The sequence below is a fragment of the Macaca thibetana genome, chromosome 14 (genome assembly GCF_024542745.1).
Source record: "Macaca thibetana thibetana isolate TM-01 chromosome 14, ASM2454274v1, whole genome shotgun sequence".
In the NCBI taxonomy this organism is placed as follows: domain Eukaryota; kingdom Metazoa; phylum Chordata; class Mammalia; order Primates; family Cercopithecidae; genus Macaca; species Macaca thibetana.
The window spans coordinates 5,866,305-5,885,112 of record NC_065591.1 but is presented as its reverse complement, the minus strand read 5'-3'; the positions used below and the strand labels follow the sequence as shown (position 1 = coordinate 5,885,112).

Here is an 18,808-nt window from a genome sequence, read left to right as displayed (position 1 = left end):
ATGGTGAGACCCTGTCTGTAAAAAAGAAGTAATTAAAAAAATTTTAATTATTAAAAAACAGGAGGGAAGAGAGAGTCTTATGGGGATAAGGAAATCCTAACACCAAAGAATTTACAGCTGATCATTTTCTAACATATGGCCCAGGAAACTTTTATTTCAATGCAAAAAAAGGGATTCTTGTACAGTTTGGAGTCAGGATTGTAAGCCTACAATAAAATTCTAAGCTCCCTAACCGACTGAATGGATCCCTCTCTTGGCCAAGGGGACCCCAAAGAAGCCTAAGAAAATTAGGTCATGACGGGAAGGGAAGGGCCAGACATGCTCAATATGCCGCTTCCCCATGGAGTTTAGACACAGCTGACCAGGGACCAGCATTCACATTACAACAGAGATCTTGAGACTGACAAATCAGCCTCTTTTCAGCAATAAGATACCAACTTCCAGCCTGATTCTGGTATAGCACCACATGACAGATAACAAGCCCTGAAGGAAATGAAAGTAATTCAGCCCCACATATATTTCTTTGACATATTCCGAAATGGCCCTGCAAAGCTGACTCTTGTGGGGGAAATTTGCATTCTGTAGAGAATCTCCTTCCTGGTCTGACACCTTTCTAAGGTCTGGTAAGAGACATTCACTTGAATGTCTATTCTCTCCAAAGTCTGCTACCTGGAGGTTTCATCTACATAACAAGAACCTTGCCTTCCACAACCACCTGCTCCCACCTCCATCTACCTTCCCTTAATTCAAGTTGACTTCAACTCTTCAGAAGGGCTTAACTCTTTCAACCAATTGCCAATTATGAAACATTTGAATCCACCCATGACCTACAAGCTCCCTACCCTACCCCACTCATTGAGATGCTCCACCTTTCTGGGTCAAACCAATGTATACCTTATATGTATTGATTTGTGTCTTTGCCTGTAACTTGTCTCCATAGAACGTATAAAACCAAGCTGTAACTCAGCCACCTTGGGCATATATTCTTAGGACCTCCTGAGGCTGTGTCACGAGCCATGGTCCTTAACTTGGCAAAATAAACCTCTAACTTGATTGAGATCTGTCTTGATACTTTTCAGTTTATAGGATTTTATCCTGTGTTATCGTGATAAAAACTAAGATGGCTCTAGAAACCAGAAAGCTTGACGGTCTCTGATATAACTTTAAAAAAAATGATCAGTGATGTCTGCTTCCAGGAGATGGAGTAGAAGTAGAATTTTCCTTTGTCCTTTTGCTAAGTACAATTAAAATCCCTGAACATCATATATAAAGCAAACATAAGAGGACTCTGAAAGCCCAAGCAAGAGGCAGACCAGCTAGGAACTTCAGCCCGTGGTGAGTTCCTTGGGTTTTCTTTTTGCCTCACATATCCTAGACTTGGGCTGAAGGAGCCAGCATCTTAGAAATGCCAATGGGCACAGACCACAAAAGCCCCAACAAAAGCTGCCCTCTCTAGATAAAGGACCAGGAAAGGGAAGCCTGGTAAGACAGAGAATTGTAGATAACGACCACTCTACTTCAGACAAACACCCCAGCAAACACTGTGGCTTCATCAGGCCAGCCAAGGTTGGGTGGGGAGCCTGGACTTCCTCTTCAGGCTGTGACAAGGTGGCCCAAACTCCAACCAGGGGAAAGTTGTAGGGTGCCAAGTAAAGAACCAGGACTTCATCCCCCTCAACCACCCCATCCCTGGCAGTAATAAGACCCCCCAGTACAGTGTCAGCAGAGACCGCCTGGGAGCCTGGATTCCGTGCCCCGCCTCCCCCACAGTAACAGGCATTCTTCTCTCTGTGCATTGGGGTGGTGTCAGAGGAAGGCTAGTGGAGAATCGGCACTTTTGCCACCTCCCAGTGTGACAAGGCCACCCCCTTTTCCTGTGGTGTCAGCAGAGACCATGTGGAGGGATGCAGTAAGAAGGCGCTCCTACGCCTCCCAGCAAGGGAAGTATTAGTGGGGAGCTGGAACTCCTACTCCTGCCCAGCAATAATGAGGAGCAGCCCACCCATGCCCAGGTGTCAATGGAGACTGAGTGGGAAGCCTGGACTTCTGTCCCCACCGGGCAGGAATGAGGTGGCACCCCCAGCCTTTCCCCTGCCAGGGCGATATCAGAACAAGCCAGTGAAAAGAGAAGGTTCAAATAAGATCCGGAGTTTCATACCATAGCACCCAAAAAGTCCAGGTTTCAATCAAAGATCACTTATCATACCAAGAATCCAGAAGATCTCAAACTGACTGATAAAAGACCATCAATAGATGTCAATAGTGACATAGTGAGTATTAGAGTTATCGGACAAAGATTTCAAAGCAGCCATCATAAAAAAGAAGTGCTTCAACGAACTATTTCAAACATACTTTAAACAAATAAAAATACAAAGTTTCAGCAAAGAAACAAAAACTATAAAGAAGAACCAAATGGAACATTTAGAACTAAAAAATACAATAACCAAAATAGAAATTCCAGTGGACAGACTAAATAGCAGAATGTAGGGGGCAGAGGAAGGAACCTGTGAACTTGGTTTTGTTTGTTTGTTTGTTTTTTGTTTTGAGACAGAGTCTCACTCTGCTGTCTAGGCTGGAGTGCACCAGCACGATCTTGGCTCACAGCAGCCTTCACCACCTGGGTTCAAGTGATTCTCCTGCCTCAGCCTACTAAGTAGCTGGGATTACAGATCGCACCATTGTACTCCAGCCTGGGCGACAGAGCAACACTGTTTCAAAAAACAAACAAACAAAATTTATGTGTAAATACGTAAATATAATAAAACATGTTATTATATACTAAAAACTATACAACACTGATGAAAGAAACCAAAGGAGTTTTAAATAAATGTAGAGATATACCATGTTTATGTTCATGGATTGAAAGACTCAACACAGTAAAGATGTCAGTTTTCTCCAAGTTCACATACAGATTTAACACAACTCCTACCAAATCCCAGCAAGATTTTCTGAAGAAATAGGTAAGCTTATTCTAAAATTTATATGGAAAGGCAAAGAAACTAGAACAGCTAAAGCAACCTTTTGAAAAAGAAAAATAAAGTAAGAAGAGTCTACTTGAGTTAAAAGCTATAATAATCGAGACTGTGTGGGCCGGGTGCAGTGGCTCACGCCTGTAATCCCAGCACTTTGGGAGGCCGAGGCGGGTGGATCATGAGGTCAGGAGATCCAGACCATCCTGGCTAACACGGTGAAACCCCGTCTCTACTAAAAACACAAAAAATTAGCTGGGCATGGCGGCGGGTGCCTGTAGTCCCGGCGGGTGCCTGTAGTCCCAGCTACTTGGGAGGCTGAGGCAGGAGAACGGCGTGAACCCGGGAGGCAGAGCTTGCAGTGAGCTGAGATCGCACCACTGCACTCCAGCCTGGGTGACAGAGCGAGACTCCGTCTCAAAAAAAAAAAAAAAAAAAAAGACAAGACTGTGTGTATAGATACATAGATCAACAGAACTGAACATAGAATCCAGAAATAAACCCACCCAAATCCATTTATCGGTTTTTGACAACGGCACAAGAGAAATCGATGATGAAAGGAGAGCCTTTTCAACAAACGGTGCTGAAGCAATTGAGTATCCATAGGCACAAAATAAAATCAAAGTTGAAGAAGAATTGTGACCTAAACCTCATGCATTGTTTTTTTAATTTTAGAGATGGGATCTCACTATGTTGCCCAGGCTGGACTCAAACTCCTAGGCTCAAGGAATCCTTCTGCCTCAGCCTCCTGAGTAGCTGGAACTACAGTCATGCAACACTGCACCTGGCTTCACACCTTATTCTTAAAATTAACTCAAAATGAATGATAGATTTAAATGCAAAATGTAAAACTATAAACTTTTAGAAAATCCTTGGATCTATGGCAAGTAAAGAGTTCTCAGACTTGACACCAAAAGCATAATCCATAAAAGTTATACATAAAGATATATTAGACTTCTCCATTAAAAACACAAAAATTAGCCAGGCGTGGTATTGGGCACCTGTAATCCCAGCTACTCGAGAGGCTGAGAGAGGAGAATTGCTTGAACCCGGGAGGTGGAGGTTGCAGTGAGCCGAGATCGCATCGCATCACTGCACTCCAGCCTGGGCGACAGAGTGAGACTCTGTCTCAAAAAAAAAAAACTCTGAAAACTCGACTGTAAAGAAAAAAAAAAAAGAAAAGAAAAAAGTCAAATTAAAAATGGGCAAATGCATAAACAGATATTTCACCGAAGAGGAGATATACATGGAAAATAAGCACATGAAATTATGTTAACATCATTGGTCATCAGGGAAATGCACATTAAATCCACATTGAGGTGTTGCTAACCACTTATGGGAATGACTAAAAGAAAAAACAGTGACAGCATTAAATGCCGGCAAAAATGCAGAGAAAATGTGTTGCTCATGTGTTGTTTGTGGAAAAGGAAAATGGTACAGTACGTTTGGAAAACATTTTGTCAGTTTCTTTAAAAACTAAATATGCAACTTGGTTAATGCGTACCAAAACTAGAAAGAATGAATAAGACCTACTATTTGATAGCACAATAAGGTGACTATAGATGATAATAACCTAATTGTACATTTAAAAATGACTTAACAAGTGGTATTGGATTGTTTGTAACTCAAAGAATGTTTGCGGGATGGATACCCCATTCCCCAGGACGTGCTGATTTCACATGTCATGCCTGTATCCAAACATCTCATGGACCCCATAAATATATATACCCACTATGTGCCCACACAAATTTCAAGACAATTGAATTTTAAAAATAAAAATAAATATGCAACTACCATACCACCCACCAATTGCACTCCTGGGTATTTATTACAGAAAATGAAGACTTAGCTTTATACATAACCCTGTACACAAATGTTCATAGTAACTTTATTCATAAGAGCCTCAAACTGGAAACCACTCATATGTCCTTCAATGGGTAAATGGTTAAACTGTGGTACATCCACACTGTGGACTACTACTCAGCAATAAAAAAGAATAAATTGTGTGGCTTTTTGTTTTGTTGTTGTTGTTGATTTTTTAGAGAGAGGGTCTTACTCTGTTGCCAGGCTCCTGACTTGGCCCCTGGAAGCCCTGGGATTACAGGCGTGAGCGGTCACACCCAGCCAGAAATGAGTTGTTGATACACATAGCAACTTGGATGAGTCTCCAGAGAATTACGCTGAATGGAAAAAAGGGAAAAGAAAAAAACCAAAAAACAGGTTAGGAGTGGTGGTTCATGCCTGTAATCGCAGCACTTTGAGAAGCTGAGGTGGGAGGATTTCTTGAGTTTAGGAGTTCAAGACCAGCCTGGGCAACATAGCAAGACTTTGTCTCTACAAAAAATAAAACATAAAAATAATTAGCCAGGCATGGTGGTGTGTGCCTGTAGTCTTAGCTACTTGGGAGGCTAAGGCGGGGGAGGATCCCTTCAGCCCAGGAGTTCAAGGTTACAGTGAGCTATGATCACACAACTGTACTTCAGCCTGGGCGAGAGGGCAAGACCCTGTCTTTAAAAAAAAGTTCCCAAAAGTTACATACTATATAATTCCATGTATCCAACATCCTTGAAATGACAATATTATAGAAATGGAGAACAGATTAGTGGTTACCAGGGGGTAGGGAGGGGGTGGGGATGGTGGGAAAATGTATGTGGGTAACTTGAACTTGAGAGACCCTTGAGGTGACAGAAATGTTCTGTCTCTTGACAGTATCAATGTCACTATCTTGGTTGTCATATTGTCCTACAGATTTGTAAGATGTTATTATCATTAGGAAAACTGGATAAAGGGTACATTGCATTTCTCTGTATTATTTCTTTCTTTTTTTTTTTTTTTTTTTTTGAGGCGGAGTCTCTCTCTGTCGCCCAGGCTGGAGTGCAGTGGCGCGATCTCGGCTCACTGCAAGCTCCGCCTCCCGGGTTCCCGCCATTCTCCTGCCTCAGCCTCCCGAGTAGCTGGGACTACATGCGCCGCCACCACGCCCGGCTAATTTTTTTGTATTTTTAGTGGAGACAGGGTTTCATTGTGTTAGCCAGGATGGTCTCGATCTCCTGACCTCGTGATCCGCCCGTCTCGGCCTCCCAAAGTGCTGGGATTACAGGCTTGAGCCACCGCGCCCGGCCTCTCTGTATTATTTCTTAAAACTGCATGTGAATCTATAGTTATTGCAAAATGAAAACTTTAATTTTTAAAGAAGCAAGTTAAAATATTTTTGGAAGCCCTGATGGGTTCACTGTTGAATTCTAGCAAACATTTAGGAAAGAAATTATTTTAAATTCTCTATAATCTCTTCCAGAAGATAGAACCAGAGGGAATGTTTCCTAACTCATTCTATGAGGCCAGCATAACTCTAAAACCCAAACCAGACAAAGACATTAAAAGAAAACTATAGGCCAATATCTCTCATGAACATACAAGCAAAAATTCTCAACAAAACATTAGCAAATTAAATCCAACAATGTGTAGATAAAATTATATGCCATGACTAAGTGGAATTTATCACAGGTATGCAAAGCTGGTGTAACATTCAAAAATCAATTGATGTAATTCATCAAATCAACAGGCTAAAGAAGAGAGATCCCATAATTATATCAATGCACACAGAAAAAGCATTTTACAAAATCTAACACCCATTCCTAATAAGAACTAGAAATAGAGGCGAACTTTGTCAACATGTTAAAGAACACCTACCAGAAACCTACACTAATATCATAATTAATAGTGAGAAAAAGAAGCCAAAGATGTCCTCTCTCATCACTTTTTTAAACATTGTACTGGAATGCCTAGTTAATGCAATAAGATAAGAAAAGGATATACAAAGTTTACAGATTGGGAAGGAATAAATAAAACTTTGTTTGCAGACGTCATGATCATCTATGCAGAACTTCTAAAAGTATCATCAACAACAACAAACCTCCTGGAATTAATAAGCAATTATAGCAAAGTTGCAGGATACAAGGTTAATAAACAAAAGTCAATAGCTTTCCTATATACCAGCAATGAACAAGTAAAATTTGAAATTAAAAATGCAATACCGTTTACGTTAGCACTCCCCCAAAATGTAATACTTAGGTATGCATTTACCAAAACCTATATGAGGAAAACTATGTAACTCTGATGAAAGAAATAAATATAGAGCTAAATAAATGGAGAAATATTCCATGCTTGCGGATAAGAAGACTCAATATTGTCAAACATTAGCTATTCCCAATCTGATGTATAAATTCAACACAATTCCAATAACAATTGTGGCAAGTTATTTTGTGGATAGCAAAAAACTGATTCCTGGGCCAGGCACAGTGGCTCATGCCTATAATCCCAGCACTTTGTGAGGCCAAGGCAGGAGGATCGCTTGAGCCTAGGAGTTTGAGACCAACCTGGACAACATAGTGAGACCTTGTCTCTACAAATAATAAAAAAAAATTAGCCAGGCATGATGATGTACACCTGTGGTACCAGCTGCTCAAGAGGCTGACAGGAGGATCACTTGAGCCTGGGAGGTCAATGCTGCAGTGAGTCATGATCACACACCACTGCACTCCAGCCTGGGCAACATACTGAGATCTTGTCTCAAACAAACAAACAAACAAAAAACCAAAACACAACCCCTGATTCTAAAGTTTATATGGAGAGGCAAAAGACCCAGAATAACCAAAACAATATTGAAAGAAAAGAACAAAGTTGGAAGGCTGCTATAAAGCTACAGTAATCAAGATGGTGTGGTATTAGTAAAAGAATAGAAAAATAGATCAGTGGAACAGAATAGAGGGCCCAGACTCATACAAACAGAGCCAACTGATCTCTGACAAAGGAACAGAAGCAATACCATGGAGAAAAGACAGCCTTTTTGACAGATGGTGCCAGAACAACTGGACACTCACATGCAAACAAATGACTCTAGATAAAGCCTCTTATCCCTTTCACCAAAATTAACTCAAAATAGATCATAGACCTAAATGTAAACTGTAAACTATAAAATTCCTGAAAGATTGGCCAGGTGCAGTGACTCACACGTGTAATCCTAGCACATTGCGAGGCCAAGGTGGGACGATTGCTTGAGGTCATGAGTTTGAGACCAGCCTGGCCAACATGGTGAAACCCCATCTCTACTAAAAACACAAAACTTAGCCAGGCATGGTAGCAGGCGCCTGTAATCCCAGCCACTCAGGAGGCTGAGGTAGGAGGGTCACTTGAACCCGGGAGGCGGAGGTTGCAGTGAGCCGAGATTGCCCCACTGCACTCTATCCTGGGGGACAGAGAGAGACTCCATCTCAAAAATAAAATAAAATAAAATAAAATCCCTAGATGATAACATAGGAGAAAATATGGATGGTCTGCATATGGCAATGATTTTTTTAGACACTATGCCAAAGGCATGATCCACGAAAAAAAAAAATTGATGAGCTGGACTTTATTAAAAACTTTCGCTCTGCAAAATACACTGTCAGGAAAGTGAGGAGACACGCCACAGACTGGGAGAAAATATTTGCAAAGGACGTATCTAATAAAAGACTATTATCGAAAATACACAAAGAATTCGTAAAACCCAACAATAAGAAAGGAAACAACCCAATTAAACAATGAACAAAAGACCTCAACTGACATCTCACCAAAGAAGATGTGCAGATGGAAAGCAGGCATATGGAGATATGCTCAACGTCATATGTCATTGGGGAACTGCAAATTAAAATAGCAGTGAACAAATTAGAATACCAGTACACACCTATTAGAACGGCTAAAATCCCAAACACTGACAACACTAAGTGCTGGTGAGGAGATGGAGCCACAGGAACTCTCGTTCACTGCTGGTAGGAATACTCAATGATACGGCTACTTTGGAAGACAGCTTGGTGGTTTCATGCAAAACTAAATATATCCTTACTACATGATCCAGAAGTCGTGCGCATTGACGTTGACCCAAAGGGATTAAAAACTTGTGTCCGCACAGAAACCTGCACGCAGATATTTACGGCAGCTTTATTCCAAGTTGCCCAAATTTGGAAGCAACTCAGCTGTTCTTCAGGAGGTGAAGGGATGAACAGTGGTACATCCAGGCAACGGAATATTATTCAGTGCTAAGCTTGATGAGCTATCAAGCCATGAAAAGATATGGAGGACATAAATGCATACTCCCAAGTGCAAGAAGCCAGTCTGAAGAGGCTACCTACTGTATGATCCCACCTAAGTGACATTCTGAGAAAGGTAAAACTGTGGAGAGAGTAAAAATATCAGTGACCGCCAGGAGTTGTGGGGAGGGAAGGATGAACAGGCCGAGCACAGGGGTGGCTTAGGGCAGTGAGACTGTTCTGTGGGCTGTAACCCTGGATATGTGCCATTGTACATTTGTCAGAACCCATAGCATGTGGAACACCAAGCGGGAATCCTAACCTCAGCGTGGGCTTTGGGTGTATGGTGTATCACTTTGGATGATGGTGTATCACTGTGGGTTCATCAGTTGTAACAAAGGCACGGCTCTGGTGAGGAATGTTGGTAGTGGGGAGGCTGCCGTTTTGGGGGGCATGGATTATATGGGAAATCTCTGCACTTTCTGCTCAGTTTTGCTGTGAACCCAAAACTACTCTAAAAAAATACTCTGGTAAAAAAAATAGAGACCCAGCGCGGTGGCTCACACCTGTAATCTCAGTGCTTCAGGAGGCCAGGGAGGGAAGATCATTTGAGGTTAGGAGTTTAAGGCCTGGGCAATATAGCAAGACCCTGTCTCTACAAAAAATAAAAATACAAAAACTTAGCTGAGTATGGTGGTGTGAGCCTGTAGTTCCAGCTACCTGGGAGGATAGCTTGAGGCCAGGAGTTTGAGGCTGCAGTGAGCTATGATCGCACCCCAGCATTTTAAATCATTTTTAAATACATGAAGAGAACATCCATGCAATCACAGTCTTCAATTCTAGTTTCATCAGTGGCTGGGGCCCGGCAGTGCTCCCTGCTGCTCTCCAGCCTCTGCTGGCGGCCGGGGTCGGTCGCAGGATGGAGGCAGGGCTGGTGGAAGATGCCGCTCGGGGCTTCCTCCCTGCTCTGAGGCTATCGAAGGACTGCTGGAGAGAGAGCGCACAAAGCTCCGCGCGGCTTCACGGGGCCCCAGCTGTGCCCAGGTGCCTTCCTAAAGAGCGCGCTGCCTGCAGAACGGGAGGCCTCCTCCCTGCTTGTCTTCTGCCCGCTCCTGCTCTCTGGATCCTCTGGCTGCTCTCATCGTCTTATCCCGGATGAGGGTTCAACCTTTGAATTCCCTAAGACAGCGTATTAACTGACTCCGCACGGTAACTTCTTACGGTTTTAAGCCGCGCCCCCGCTGAAAAGGGACCCGTGCTGGCAGAACTTCAGGTCCTGGTGAGAGGTTTGTAAGGGGATAAGAGCATCCAAGCCGGATGGAAAATACACCAAGCCCTCTGCGGACCTTCGCCAACAGCATCTTCTCTCCTAAGGATGCTCCCCGGCTGCCGACTTTCTGTGCAATGCGCAGCCCGTGTTCACTGAGAGGAAAGAGCGATTTCAGTGCGTGTCATTCCAAACAACGATTGCTTCTCCGTGTCTATGAAAAAACAAGGTTTTTTTTTTTTTTCTTTCGGATAAACAAAACAAAAAACCAAAACCAACAGATAATTTAACCTTAATCACAAAGGTGGTCCGAGTTATTTAATAGGTACGGAGTAGAAAGATACGATTAAGGCTGGGTACCGTGGCTCACGCCTGTAATCCCCGCACTTTGGGAGGCCGAGGTGGGCGGATCACCTGAGGTCAGGAGATCCAGACCAGCCTGACCAACATGGTGAAACCCCATCTCTACTAAAAATACAAAATTAGCCGGGCGTGGTGGTGCATGCCTGTAATCCCAGCTACTCAGGAGGCTGAGGCAGGAGAATCACTTGAACCCAGGAGGCGGAGGTTGCAGTGAGCTGAGATAACGCCATCACACTTCAGCCTGGGCAACAGAGTGAGACTCCATCTTAAAAAAAAAAAAAGATATGGTTAAATTTGCACAGCTACACTCTCAAATAAGAACATGATACGTTAATTTGTATATTGCTTTAAAATAGCACTGGCTCTCCGCCAGACACATAAAAGATGTGATTTTCCAGCTTTATAGTCATTTTCTGTACAGTCTCTGGTCAGCATAGTGGCTTTATTCACGTCTGTATCTCGGCTTTCACTTCTCAGACGGGATCCCCTGCAAGTGGCACCTACTCAGCAAGTTCTTCTCTGCTGGAAGATCCTGCAGGGCTCATGCCTGCTCAGGTTGGCTCTTCCCTCACCTCCAGGCGTTAGTTCAAGTGCACCTGGCCACAGTCAGTGCATCCTTGGCCAGCGCAGGCTCCTTCTCCATAGGAGCCCGGGATTCAGGGTGAGCTCCCGTGTAATGTGGGGGGACTGTATCCCCAGCCCCCCACTGAGTTCCCTGCTCACACTTCCTCCAGGCTCTGCGGGTGGGCCACACCTGGTTCAGGATCTCCCTAGGCAGCCCTTTGCCTCAGGAGAATGCTGGAGGACACTGTTCCCTTTTCCTCTCTCCACTCGGTGCCTCAGGGCTGTGCTGAGGTGCCTGAACTCTTAAGGTGTGGCTGGTGCCAACTGAGACCTGCTGTGAATACAAGACACCCTGCATTTCAAATATTGGGTACACACAAAGGAATGTGAAATCTCAATCATTTTCATTATGATTACACATTGAAACGATGGGATAAATAAAAGATTATTAAAACCAATTTTATCTGTTCCTTTTCAAATTTTAACATGTAGCTACTAGAAACTTTAACATTACTCATGTGGCTGGCAGATCTTGCTGCTGGCTGTGCTGCCGAGAGGGACAGCAGGATGGAGGCAGCCCCCACAGAGGCAGCTCCCAAAGTCCCCATTTCCAGGTCACCTTCCAGCTCCCAGAGGTGAAGGGGGCCAGGTGGCTCCTCCAGCAGGGCGCCTCCCTGCTCGCCACGATGCTGACGGGACCGAAAGCACACACAGCAAGTGGGGAGTATGGCTGGCTGAGGGTTCCCCGTGTCACAATGCATGTCTTTACCTCTGGTTTTCTGCCACAGACTCTGGATCCCAAGGGTCCAAAGGGAATTGCAGAGGGGAAGAATTCAGTCTTCCTTTTCTCCTCTGTGGCTTCCGGTGGCTGCATTTGCAACTAGACTGTTCCAGACACAGCTCCACAAAAGACCGCTTCCTCCCTGGTTACTTGCTCACTTATGTGCCCAGTGCCTGGGCCCGGCAGCCACACTTCTGTCTCCACTGCATTTGTACTTGAGTTTCCTAAACACCCTCTAAGTGGCCAACACTATTAATGAATGCACAAACATGAAAGAATATTCTCTCAATACATTTCAGGGTGGGTACTCATCAGATGAACACATTTTCAGTTACTAAGTTAATGACAACAATTGAAGACATTGGAAATTTTTATTCATCTTTGCTTTACAACAGAACCGAAAGCGTCAACTTAAGAATTCATTTTACCTGCTGGTTTCCGCAAGCTAGTTATGTGAACCATATTTTACAAATAATAATAATATTACAACAATAATTATGGAGAAGTTAATTGGATAATAGAGCTTTTCCACAATTCAAGTAGAAACACAGAAGAAACTAGATAATTTTAAGTCCGCTAACTCAAGACATGCTGGTGCGAGCCCGGCCTGTGAGGCCCCATTGCCTGTGTCTCTTGGGGGCCTTAGGAAAGACTACAGTTTGCGTGCCTCTGGGGAAATGTCTACACTACAGAAAATCTTTGGGTGTTCATTAGTTCTCCAGAGATTTTAAGTGGTATCATAACAGCCTATCTGGAGAACTTATTTCTAAATAATTTGAAAAACAAACAAGAAACCATTAGGGTTTTTATGCAGAGCAGCCTCCAGAGCAACATTCTCCAAGAGGAAGAGTCGACCGGAGTGAGCTCTCCTCAGGGCCTACTCTGCCCTCCCCTGCCCTGCTCTGCTCTCCACAGGGCCTGCTCTTCCCTCCCCTACCCTGCTCTGCCCGCCACTGCCCTGCAGACACTCTCCCAGGACTATGGGAACCCAAGCTCTCTCCTCTGGGCCAGACAAACAGTGCTCAGGCCACGCACCTCCTCAGAAAAGGGGGCACGGGTTGGCATGTCTTCAGAGAGCTCTGAGTAAACTCCCCGGGCCCAGGGACGCAGGGGAGCCTGGTGGTTGCTGCAGAGCCGACTTCACGTTCCCCTAAACAACCTTTCTAAACTAGAGATTTCTAGACTAAGACAAAATCAACACGCATTCACACTTTATACTCTACTGTACTCTACTCCATTTTCAACCCCTTGGATTTAAACTCAGTGTGGAGAATCTGTGATAAGCACCTTCCAAATTCCTCCAGGATCATCTGCTCTGCCAGGCACTTGGAGCAGTGTTCTTTCTCGGCTTCTTCTCCCTGAGCCAGCAGGCAGGCGCATGTGGCCTCCACCACCTCCCAGGAGATGCATGAGGAAGGCCGCCTGTCAGAAACAGAGCAGTTAAAGGCCACTCAACAGCGCATGGTTTCTACCTATAGTACTATTTATATTCAACAGAATATTGCTTGTCCACACTATTTTAAAGAACATCATCCACTAAAATCTAATGTTGTCTTCCTCATACTGGAAACTATTAGGCCAGGCACAGTGGCCTGTAATCCTAGCACCTTGGGAGGCCAAGGCAGGAGGATGGTCTGAAGCCAGGAGTTTGAAACTAGCCTGGGCAACAAAGTGAGACACTGTCTCTCTTTTTTTTTTTTGTTTTTTTTTTTTTGTTTGTTTGTTTTTGTTTTTTTTTAATACTGAGTCTTGTTCTGTCACCAGGCTAGAGTGCAATGGCACAATCTCAGCTCACTGCAACCTCCGACTGCCTGGTTCAAGTGATTCTCCTGCCTCAATCTCCCAAGAAGCTGGGATTATAGGCATGTGCCATGATGCCTGGCTAATTTTTGTATTTTTAGGAGAGATGGGGTTTTGCCATGTTGGCCAGGATGGTCTCAATCTCCTGACCTCTTGATCTGCCCTCCTCAGCCTCCCAAAGTACTGGGATTATAGGCGTGAGCCACCACGCTCGGCCGACATCTTGTCTCTTAAAAAAAAAAAAAAAGAAAGAAAGAAAAGAAAGAAAGGATTAACTGCTTTTAGAATAACAACACAGAGGACAAGTAAATCTGTCAGTTTTTGACATCCCTCTCATGGCGGGTTTGAAATTTCCTCAAAATTAGATCCACCGACAAACCCAGAGGATCCCGGGCTACAGAGTCAAGTACGTGGGCCAGGTGGGAAATTGTGGAAGCAGGACTCTTAGCTGAGGCAGGGCATGGGGACAAGCCAGGCAGCTTTGCTCTGAGTCCTGTCCATGCTGGGTGTCCACCTTTCCTCCCCACAGGACCATGTGCAGCCAGAGAAGGCCAACTGTTCTGAGGACTCGCCTGTCAAGCCTTGGGGTCCTGCTGTCAGGATGGCCTTCTCCCTCAATGCCGCTTGGAGCTGTGAAAGAGGTTCTGAAGGACAAGTTGCACCGTATCACACAGGACCAGCTATTCTCCTGGCTGAGCTCAGCGGGCAACTGTGGCTCAGCTAGACAGCGACCCAGGTGGTGCTAAGTTGACAATTTTTCAGGAAAACTTTATAAAAGATTAAAAAGCTTGGATTATAAAAATAGAGCAAAATTTTGGATTAAAGTCTGTCTATAAAGACAATACACAATGACTTTGGTTGAAGAAGAAGACAGGGTTGCCCTTGGGAAAAGAAGGGCCGTTAACACTGCAAGACCAGGCTCTAGTGCACAGGCCCCTGCCGGACTCCACGGAACACACACCCTGCTACAGGCGATGACATTTGCACACATCACTTCAGACAATGCAGCCAACTTTTGGTCAATTTTTACTGATAAAGACCTCTGCAGGTCGGCTGGGTGTGGTGGCTTACGCCTGTAATCTCAGCACTTTGGGAGGCAGAGGTGGGTGAATCACCATTCAGGAGTTTGAGACCAATATGGTGAGCTCCCATCTCTACAAAAAATAGAAAAATCAGCCAGATGTGGTGGCTTGTGCCTGTAGTCCCAGCTACTCAGGAGGCTGAGATGGGAGGATCACCTGAACCTGGGGAGGCTGAGGCTGTATGAGCTGTGATCGCACCACTGCACTCCAGCCTGGCAACTGAGTGAAAACGCTGGTCTCAAAAAAAAAAAAAAACAAAAAGCAAACAAACAAACAAAAAACACACCCCTGCAGGTCACAGTCATGAGTATTTCTGATACTCTCTAACCAAATAAGCATGAATTTGGCTTTGCAAAATATTAATTAATGACATCTGGTACTTTATCTTGATTGACCATTACACTGAAGTTTAAAAAGAAGTTTTTTTTAAACAAATGAATGGAATCTAATAGATAGTAAAATTATGACTCAACCTTTGAGAACTACTAGGATTACAATGCGGCGTTAAAACTGATAAATGCAAAATTATCCAACTAATCCAGATCCACAGTCGCTTAGTAAGGAAAACAACTTGGACCAAGCACAGCTCTTTGCTGCCACTTCCCACAATAAAGGACAGGGAGGTACGCGCTGTCTTTGCTGCCCCGGGTCGGTGTGGCTCTGTATTAACGCAAAGGCAGTGTCAGAACTCTGCTGGCCCTGCTGGTGATCCTGGCAGCAGGGCTCTTTCATCCGGTACAAAACAGGAGTAACTCAGAGAGTGAGGATGAAAAGGCCGAGCCGAGAAGACACAGAGGACAAAACAGGTTTCCGCAGCAGGGCCTCTAAGGAAACACAGTCGCCACCCAGGATTAGCCCATGGAGGGAGGAACGGCTTCCCTCTGCCCCCTGAACACACGCCCGCCCCTGCAGGCTCACACATTCTTTCCAGTGTATAAATTGTCCTTAATTCTCCTCTTAAATTAACCTCTGTTCCCTCTATTAGCAGAGGTTAGTTCAAAGTACCTACCTATCCTGACTGAATTTTGGAAGTCCTGAAAATTTCGTTGGTGGCAGATGGCGACTGCCTTCCAAACCTCCAGCCTGCACATAGTTTGGCATGCTCATTAGTGTCTTTCGTTCTGGGCTTTCTTCATAATTTTTGCAACCAATGCATTTGCAAATAGAAGAACACATAATTTTGGCCTGGTAATACAAAATGCTTCAATAAAATTAGGTTGTCCCACAAGTCATCAAAAACTGACAAATTCTATTTGGACCTTAAATAATTCTTTGCGTATATTTGCCCACGAGAGAGAGAGAGAGAGAGAGAGTGAGTGTGAATGTGTGGGTGAGAGCGTGTTGAACGTGTATGAGTGTGTGGAGTGTGTGTGTGTTGACTGTGAATGTGTGAGTGTGTTGAGTGTGAATGTGTGGGTGAGAGTGTGTGTTGAGTGTGTGTATGAGTGTGTGAGGTGTGTGTCGAGTATGCGTGTGTGTGCATATGAGTGTATGTGGGGTTTGGGTATGTATGTGTATATGTGTGAGTGAATATGAATGTGTGTGACTGAGTGTGTGCGTTTGAGAATGTGTGTGTGTGTGTGTGATCTGCAGTTTTCATCACACGCTGCTGTTGAGGAGATGCAGTAGTCTTGCTGCTGACGGAGCGGAGGCCCAGTGTGTGGGTTTGAGTCCCAAGCACAGAGAGGGCATTGCTCTCCCTTCTCCACCAGGGAGCCAATAGGCTGCTTCGTTTGACTTGTTTTGAAGAAAGCCTGCCTTAGCTGACTATAAAACTCTAGCTTATGGTTCTCTTTCAGCATGGGAGGCTATTATGCTGTTTCTATGGGTGCAGAGAATGTACAAGAGAGTAGAATTCGAAACCTGCCCAAGAGCAGGTCTGTGGCTGGGAGCTCTCAGGGGAGACCTCTCCTGCTGCCTTGCGGTTGCATTTTGTTTCAAGCTTTTCCTGGCAATGTGATGCTCAGGGGACCGGTGTGTCCCATCTGTACCCAGCAAGCCCCTTCTTGCCCCCTCATGCCAAATCCTTGTTCATGTGGCCCCCAGGGGCTGACCAAGAGCTGGCACTGCCAATCACTATGGTTTTTGGCTTTCTCTTTCCTTCAGGCCCCCGGGGATTTCCCTTTGTTCTTTCCAGCTGAGAGATGCATCTTCAGGGGGATGTGTTCTGTTTCATCTGCACCTCTGGGTGTTTTGAAGCAGGAGGCTTTTCAGAGTTTCTAGTCTACACGAATGCCAGAGACTAAAGGACAGTGCTATTTTCCTGTGAGGCTGCACATTCTGTGGGCTGTGCCCAGCATAGGCTTGGCCTTGGGGAAATGGGCTGAGCCATAGTATCGTGGCAGCCAGTGAGGGCGTTTTGCAGGACACAGGAGCTACTGTGAGTGCGGTTGGAATTGGTTCCTCGGGGGTGATGTCACTCCGTTTCAACTGTGCATCTCTGTCATGTTTTGACTGTGTTTTCCACCTCTTTGCTGGGGACTGTGGGGTCCACCTTTCCAGGTCTTTCAGTGCATGTCTCCAGAATCAGGAGGACTATTCTCAAGCCTGACCCTCTGTGACAGACAGCCTTTGAAAAGTATAATTCACAGGAACCCCCAAAAGACCTCAAGCAAACCAAAACAGAGGTTTGTAAGGAAGGTTTGCTCAGCTGCTCCCCTGATAGGGCCTAAGGGTTCCCTCACTTTCTCTTTCTTCCTTTCCCTCAACACAAAGGAAAAGGAAAAGAGAAAGAGCAAAGAGAGGTGAAACAGCGACAGCACTGAAGGGGAAAGTGGGTCCCTCTGCTGTCATTATATCTTTGGGAAAAGAAAAAGCTTCCATCCAGGCTGTGATCTGCAGCTTGCTTTGTTAGCCTCCCTCCATTGGCTTCGGCTGACTGTCCATTCTGGTCTCTGATGGGCCTGTGAGCCAGGGAGGAGCTACCCTTGGTCAAAGCACCAGGTGAATGGATGTCTGGGGACAAGCGCCACAGGGACCAGGAACAGACTGAGTCTTTGAGACCAAACTGTCCCCCACGGCCCCACCTAGAGCACTTGGGCTTTGTTCAGGGAGGAAGAGGCACGGCTGCCCTCTGGGAGCCTCCACCCTGCTGGAGGACCAGCGTGGATCAGTGGCCGCAGAAGGACAAAGCCACGCAGAGGGCACCCTCACTGGGTACTCAGGGCTGGGCTCAGGGGAAGCAACATGCTCCAAAACAGCCCTTGGTGGATTGGCCTAGTTCACAAAGCTCAGCTGGTATTTGGGAAATTAATTCAGATTAATGTAAGTGCCCTTCTAGAAACCCTGGAAGAAAAAAATAATTATATTTATCTTTTTAAATTACAGCGAAGTTTTTTAACCACAAAAGTTACTCAAAATATTTACCTGTGTTTTTTTGTTAGTGAGTTAGGGAGCTGGGCACTAACCTCATAGCACTCACAGTAATTCTTCAGGCAGCCCGACCTCCTGCAGTTGCACCCTTTGTTGTGCCGGGGCTTGACATCGCCCAATTGGCCTTTCCCAATTTTTGGCTGGAAAGCTTCTGGATTTCTACCAAGACATGCCTAGGGTAGAATGGGAAGCTCCATCAGGATGGATATTATCATTCAAAACTCAGCTCAATGAAGGGCATCTCATTTGAATCTGGTTGTTGTAAAAGCTGCCACAGTAAGCAGTGACTCTCTTTACATGGTTCAGAAGGTGCAGCCCCTTCTTGTTTGATTTCAATTTGTTTCCATACACAAAAAGGTATATTGTAGCTAAGGTTTCTTCATGTTTTGTTTCCTGAGTTTCCAAGTCTTACATATTTACTGTAAAAAAAAATAATAGATGGTAAAGATGCAAAGAAAATAATTATTTCCGTGTGGACACGTTTCCATCCAGCATTTCTGGGGCCCTCTTTCCTAAAATGGTTGAGACCGTGGACCATACTAGCA

The 18,808-nt window shown here is 44.8% G+C and overlaps 2 protein-coding genes across 5 annotated transcripts in view; one reads left to right on the top strand and one right to left on the bottom strand.

Annotated features, from left to right (window-relative positions):
- The window catches only part of IGHMBP2 (immunoglobulin mu DNA binding protein 2), a 556,281-nt gene that overhangs the window by 315,233 nt on the left and 222,240 nt on the right, over positions 1-18,808 (top strand). The gene's annotated exons all lie outside the window — the stretch shown is intronic.
- TESMIN (testis expressed metallothionein like protein) overlaps positions 4,839-18,808 on the bottom strand; it is a 55,114-nt gene continuing 41,144 nt past the window's right edge. For 2 of the 4 annotated variants that reach the window (XM_050758187.1, XM_050758189.1), the window contains 4 exons: positions 18,299-18,436; positions 15,901-16,076; positions 13,297-13,431; positions 4,839-5,149 (listed from right to left, as the gene is read on the bottom strand). In XM_050758187.1, the coding sequence (XP_050614144.1) occupies positions 5,068-5,149; positions 13,297-13,431; positions 15,901-16,076; positions 18,299-18,436 (531 nt within the window). In that variant the 3' untranslated portion in view covers positions 4,839-5,067. Of the gene's footprint in view, positions 5,150-12,361; positions 13,432-15,900; positions 16,077-18,298; positions 18,437-18,808 lie in introns of those variants that run through there. The other 2 variants (XM_050758190.1, XM_050758188.1) reach the window with 1 other exon arrangement.